This window comes from Lolium rigidum, chromosome 1 (genome assembly GCF_022539505.1).
Source record: "Lolium rigidum isolate FL_2022 chromosome 1, APGP_CSIRO_Lrig_0.1, whole genome shotgun sequence".
In the NCBI taxonomy this organism is placed as follows: domain Eukaryota; kingdom Viridiplantae; phylum Streptophyta; class Magnoliopsida; order Poales; family Poaceae; genus Lolium; species Lolium rigidum.
The window spans coordinates 340,781,523-340,788,053 of NC_061508.1; the positions used below are offsets into that span (position 1 = coordinate 340,781,523).

At 40.3% G+C, this 6,531-nt stretch overlaps 1 protein-coding gene across 2 annotated transcripts; it reads right to left on the reverse strand.

The window, feature by feature from the left end:
• Nucleotides 1–271: 271 nt before the first annotated feature.
• On the reverse strand, nt 272–6,251 carry LOC124700982 (histone deacetylase HDT1-like). 2 transcript variants are annotated; one of them, XM_047233055.1, is made up of 15 exons: nt 5,997–6,251; nt 4,934–5,007; nt 4,642–4,852; nt 4,503–4,562; nt 4,002–4,210; nt 3,832–3,910; nt 2,478–2,545; nt 2,179–2,381; nt 2,062–2,075; nt 1,909–1,965; nt 1,602–1,717; nt 1,076–1,150; nt 887–974; nt 694–790; nt 272–611 (listed from the first exon to the last, which is right to left on the reverse strand). In XM_047233055.1, exons 3-15 carry the CDS (start codon nt 4,703–4,705, stop codon nt 542–544), a joined length of 1,200 nt encoding a protein of 399 aa, XP_047089011.1. In that variant the 5' UTR covers nt 4,706–4,852; nt 4,934–5,007; nt 5,997–6,251; the 3' UTR covers nt 272–541. The 2 variants fall into 2 exon arrangements, with proteins under 2 accessions (XP_047089011.1, XP_047089006.1); XM_047233050.1 differs by having other exon boundaries at nt 2,062–2,084; nt 5,997–6,249.
• Between the last annotated feature and the right edge of the window lie 280 nt (nt 6,252–6,531).

The following is a 6,531-nucleotide window of genomic DNA, read 5'->3' on the forward strand; positions in this document are numbered from 1 at the left end:
TTAAAAATACCAACATGACAGACAAATGGATCTTCATTTCCCGTTGAAAAAAATGCCACGTACATAACTAACAAATGAATCCTAGATAACCACCACGTTACTTGACTACCTGAAGCAGCTTTTAACTGAAACATGCGCAAACTATTCTGCACTCGCAAGTCCTTTACTCGGTGAAAATTTAAAACGTCCGTCACCTTTGCACAGGCAGCTCAATGCTGGAAATAGTGTGCCCAATTGCAAGCATGATAAATCACCGAAACGTCCATCAGCATAGTAGAGAGTAGAGACCAACCGAAATAATTACCACTGATCTCAGAATCCAGCACACATAACAGCATTTCTAATTCTAGGATAGCACCAACAACAAGTCCAGAACGGAGACAGAAGAGAGAAAACTCCCGATTATGCGTGCCAAGCAATGCCAGAAAAGGCGACCTCTATCCACACCATATCTGCGTCACCGATACCAAAATTTTCAGTTAACCAGGACCCCGCCCCTATCCTACTAGCTAACATCTCACTCTGCCCACGATAGATATGCCTAAGATGAGTCGGCGGACCCATGCTTCGCCTTGGAATGATCTCTGAGAGCCATTGGGGAGCTGAAATGCCTGAAGAGAAGTGCATGTGTGAGGATGTATAACAGCATATACATGGTACTAACAACTTGAAAGAAAAGGAATGAGACTTTGCCTGCTGCATAAACTGCAGGTATGAGACGTGGGCTGCTTTGACGCATGTTTGCTTCCAGCTGCCTTGACATAGTCACTTGTGTTACAAGCCTGTTCTCCTGAATAACGGATCGCGACAATCTAGTGAGATTTATGTGCCAGTTAAAGGAGAGTGCGAGTTCAGCAGGTTAGAAATCAAAAGAAGCCCTTCGCACCAGTTTTGTTGCTCGTAGTTTGTGTTTCTATCTTTGTCTTCTTCCCCTGAGGTGCCTTCGGCAGTGTTCCCATTGGCCTTTTCTTGACCTTTGTTTCATGTATATTAACAACACAAAAAAGAAAGAGTTTCAGGATTTTATAAAATGAAGAAGCATCAAAATAACAGATCTCTCTGAACAATCTCACACCTTTCTAGGAGAATCCACATCTTCAGAACTCTCACTATCATCGTCATCACTTTGATTCTGTGTAACAGTCTTGCCCTGCAAATGTACTCAGCAATCAGCATACCAAATCCTGAAATCCATGTTAGGTTTTGGCATAAAAATAATACAATTCCCTAGGCCACTATTTCAGCTGCTACAGCCAACAACTACCATGGGTGGATCTGTCATCCAAGTAACAATAGCTACAGAATGTGGTAGGTTGCATAAAAGTTAGTAACTGCGTACACATGGAAGCCCAGATTTTGTACATAAAAAGAAAGCTGTCAAAAAGCATGCACAGTCCACGCTAACTAACTTTAGTAACACAAAACTGGCATATGTTAGATTATACACTGAACTTGTTTACCAACATTCTTTTTTACACCTTTACCATAGGGGCTTCCCCTACGGTAAAAAAAAAAAAAAAACAAAGTACAAGCAATCCAGAGAAAACAAATAATCAAGAAAACAATAGTCCCATCATCTTAATCTTAACAAAGTTACAAACCTTATCATCTCCCTTTGGCTTTGCAGGACTAGTTGGTTCCTCAACTGTATCCTTTGGTCCAGAGGATGGGGCATCAGCAGGCCTTGGTGCAGTAAGCTGATTGGCACCATGTGCAGCTTCATTTGAAAGTAAATAGAAACAAGCAAGTTAAGGGTCAATGTGGCATGTTCTAGTAGTAGAGCAAATGCAAAGAGGACAAAGAACATCTTTGCTACAAATGAAATCTGCCTGGTGTCCTCAGCAAATAAATCATTCTGAACTAGTAAACAAGTAAACAAAAATTGTTATGCCTAGCAAAAGAACATACCATCCGTGTTGGGGTCGAGTGGAATTAGTAACGAAATATCCTCGTGAGATTCATTACCTGAAACATCAAATATAAGTAAGTTATATAACATGTTGCCAACTGTACGATGAAAATAGTATAGATACCCGATACCAAAATGAAAACAACATTTACCTTCTTTGGTAGATGTGTTATATGTGATTACAGACAGGAAACGGTTAAAGAACACAAGCGCATATTCAAGCTACTTACAAAGATTGAAGAAATCTAGAAAGATAAATGGAAGGATATCTGTCCATAATATTGAATTTGTAGCCAGTAAAGCAGATGTTCGTGGTCCTTGACGAATGCCAAAGTTTAAACTTCGTTTTGAGCACCAGATTGGTTTCAAAATGAGGATCATTATCAGCTGAAAGTGTTCCAAGCATAATACATTTATCATCAGTCTCCACGAAAACTTCCACATTCTCTTCAGTCCTAATCTCCAATGCTATCTGTAGTAAACGAAAAAAGAAAACGCCTAAAGAGTTGACAAACTTGATCCACCCTCAAGCGAGCTAAAAGGTCAAATATAAACATGTAAAGCGCACCTGCGATAAATGACGATATGACTTTCCTGGGTCACACTCTTTTTTCTCTCCAGGCTTGACGACAACTCCTAAAAATGTAAACATTCATGCATAGTAGCCATTCGTTATTTCACAAATATGGTAGATTTGGGGAAAGGAGTATCTGTTGCTTTCGAAAGCACTCAAAAATATATACACCACACATTATTATGGCAAATACAATGGATATTTCTTCACACAGAATAAAACCAATAAACTGGCGGTGCAAACACAGAATTACCAGAGCCTGCTTATCTTCAAAAGATATAGAGGTCACAGCAGAAAATATAAAATGTAGATTACTACTGGTGAAAGGTCAGACCATAATATACATCCAATCAAAAAGTGTCTTTGGCACATGAGCACCAGTGCTCCTGATTTTTAAAAATCATATTTTTTGGATTCTAACAAAGTTGAAATTAAATATTCACATACATATAAACATTCCGAAGGTACGGTAGAAATTTTGGAGAAAAATATGTTGTAGTTTGAGCTATACAAAAAAGACAAATTTCTGACAAATATTTACCTATATACGTAGCCACAATTTTTTTTTCTGTAGCTCAAAATACAATGCAATTTCTACCGAAACATCGCACGAATATTCAGTACATGTGTATGTATTCATGAAATAAATGTGACGATTTTTTGAAACGTAGATGTACAGTTTTAAAATATTTTCAAAACTAGGAGCACTGGTGCTCATGTGCACCAAATTTGCTTCCCAATCCAATCCGCTATTCATGAGATTGTTGTTCACACAAACCAGACAGGAAAAGCACAACAGAAGCAGGAAACCACGATACTCGCTCCAGATCAAGACACGGTACCCGCATTACTCTCTCCATATCTATCAGGCACAGTCAGATCAAAATACGGTACCCATATTGTTCTCTTCATATCAGGACAGCGTACCCAGATTACTCTCTCTGGATCAAGCCATGGTATGCAACCACAAGCCAACTAAATAATGCAATACTAATAACGGTTCCTAGGCGCGAACAGAAACCTCAGGAGTGCAGGTTGACAAATACAGGAAATTGGGAAACACAAGTATCTGTTGCTTTCCAAAGCGGCCAGAGAAATATAGACAACACATGTTATTATGGCAAATAGAACGGGGACATTTCATCACACAAACAATCCATTGGCAGTGCAAACAGGCAATTACTACAGCATACTTATCTCCGAACGAAATACAAAACGCAACAAAACATATACTGTATCAAAGTTTATAACACATTACAATGTAGGTTACGAAATCCCCCCCCCCCCCCCCCATACAGACAAGGTCAAATGCACGATCAAATTATGGATTCAGAAAGTGGATACCCACCCCAGAAGATCTTTGCCTTCTTCTTGGAAGCAGATGTCTTCAAAGGAGTTTCGGCCACCATGTTATTGCAATCCTCAAGCTGTGTAATGCACATTAAACATAGAAGAGAAATGTGAACGAACCCGACAATTGCAACAGCCAAAGACTAAATAGAACAAAAATACAGTTACCTTTTGCTTTGCGACCCAGAAGAGCCCACGGGACTTGCCAGAGAAAAACTGGCAACTAGCCCGATTAGTGAAGATAAGTGGAGCAGTCAGTGGTGACATAGTTATCGGATTCACCTCTGGCTGCTTGGAATTGGCACCAGGCTTCTGCTTGGAAGTGCCACCGGGCACTTTTGCAAGCCTTTCCTTGTAGGACTGGTATTCAGGGTCCACTGCATTAACGGCAAAGTATAAGACCGAAAATACTCAAACCTTTCACTACTAGCTTTACATGTACGCAAGAACTTGTGTCTTTATGTGGCACCTAAATTAGTCAAAAACTACTACTGACCCAAGGTAATACACATGCTGCAAAAGCAAAATATAGTAAGACGAAGAAATGTCAAACTGTCTAAATCCGGAAACTTCAGTAACATGTCACATGTTAAAGCAAGAAAAATGTGAATTCCACAAAATCGTTATAATGTTAACTTTAAGTTTAAATAGCTAATCAAAAGAACATACATGATAGTTTTGGAGTTGCCTTTAGATTAAGCTCATCAGGCTCTTTATACTCATTCAACTCTGCAAAATAAGAACAGAATATATATCACCAACAAGGAAAAATACTATGCATGAGAAGTGAGAGAAAAAACGTTCATACCTTTTAGTTTAAAGTCAAACGGTTGGCTGGGCACCGTGTAGCCAGAGAAGAACACACTCGTCATATGTGAATTGTGTGATAAGCTAACCACATCATCAAACACGGAGTTTAACTGGGTACGATTGCAACCTACAAGCTCACCCAGTAATGTTCTCTCCTTACAGCGAAAATGAAAATTTATACTCTTGTTTGTGTTTTCCTTCGAGTAAACCTGCAGACCACACCAAAAATATTAAAAGCATTAATAATATCGATTCAAGAAAAAGTTAACAAAATGAGATATATATCACACCTCCAAAAGGTGATACTCCTTTCCCTCGTCAAGAGGATTGATGTTAATCTCTTGAGATGGGGGCACCTCATCAACTACAAGCATAAAAGATTGTAAGATATGCCGCTCCCAAAATGATTAGTTTCCTTTTTATTGAAACATCTGAAAGAAATCCTTACTAAGGCCCTATTTATATCTTTTCAACTTTAATCAAATAAGTCAAGAAATAAAGGTACCCCTCAACCAAACCCTATTGCCTAATCTACCCAAAGCTATGGTGCCACACCGACCGATGGAACCGTGTCAAGGGCGTCTCGGTGAAAAGTACACACAAGATGTTGCATGTGTAAATATTAGCTTGGTACGTACCTCATCCTAGGAAGTTAACACCTATACAATTACTTCTGCATGTCTAGCATATGTCCCAAGTCCTCACACAAAACTAAGAGTGTAATTAGCCTTGGTGAAGCACCCTCACATTCCATGTGAAGACCCTGCTTGACCTAGGTGAAGCGCCCTCACACTTCCGGTAATGAACCTGCTTGGCCCAAGTGAAACGCCCTCATGCTCCAGGTCAAGACCCCGCTCAACCAGGGTGAAGCTCGCTCCAAGTGAATCTCCCATAAGCAGAAGGGCATCACCCCACTACTAAGTCCCAAGGGCGGGCCTGAGACTGAACCCAAAATCATCTACTAGCCCTCACGTCTTGACCGCATTCCAAGCCAAGGTACATTCTTGGGACCAAGGAGCAAATGAAGACTAGATAGTTGTAAAATAGCCAGAGTTGCCTCTCACAAGCATAGGGCCAAGTGAAAGTGTTGAAGGGCTGCATTGTTATATCAACTAAGTATTGTCATGCCCTAGAATATTCTTGTGAGTTTACTGAAATACCCATATGCCATGTGAAAAAGGACAACTGACATATATGTAATCTGCCTAGGGGCATGAAATGTAAATAGTCTGAACTTTCTCCAGTAAATTGAGAGGCATCAACCCTTTCTAAGTGGATGAGGGCATTTGATCAAAAGAAGTATAACCATTAGAAAAGCAAGGTCAGCGTACACACAACTGATAGAACGCATACCGTCTATCCTCCAACAGTTGGCCCCAACAAATGTCACCTATACACCAACAAGTTTGGGTGCGAATCTGCATCGTGCGTTTTTCTGCATTAAGATCTTAGCGTCTAATTCGCCGTAACCGTTGAAGCATTATCCAGAAAGAACTACGAGCATGCCAAGGCAGCCATATTGTGCATCCATAATGTACAAAATAAAGAAACAATAAGGCAACACCAGGAAACACCCAAGGAGGGCGTCGGAAGAGCAGCGAGAAGTCTAGCTCCTCTAATTGTAGATTGCTAAATACCGCACATAAATCAGCCAGTCCATGACATGGCGGACTGTGAACTTGTGAGGTTTCAGGATACTTTCTCAAGATACCAGCAAGTGTGGATGGACGAGTGGTTTGTGGGCCACGTGCGAACAAGGAAACTCCAATAACACATCCAATTCCTTGCTGCCCTAGGAGACAATGCACCAGGAATAGTTTGACTAGAAAAACAGGAGAAAATCAACCGGTGACAACATCGAAAGATGAGCATGGTCACGAGTAGCCTG

Coding starts and splice junctions, on each gene's coding strand:
- LOC124700982 (XM_047233050.1), bottom strand. CDS start 4,705: ATGACGAGTGTGTTCTTCTCTGGCTACACGGTGCCCAGCCAACCGTTT. Junction 1,718..1,908: donor ACTCGACCCCAACACGGATG/GTATGTTCTTTT, acceptor TTTCAAATGAAG/CTGCACATGGTGCCAATCAG. Junction 1,151..1,601: donor AGCCAAAGGGAGATGATAAG/GTTTGTAACTTT, acceptor GTACATTTGCAG/GGCAAGACTGTTACACAGAA.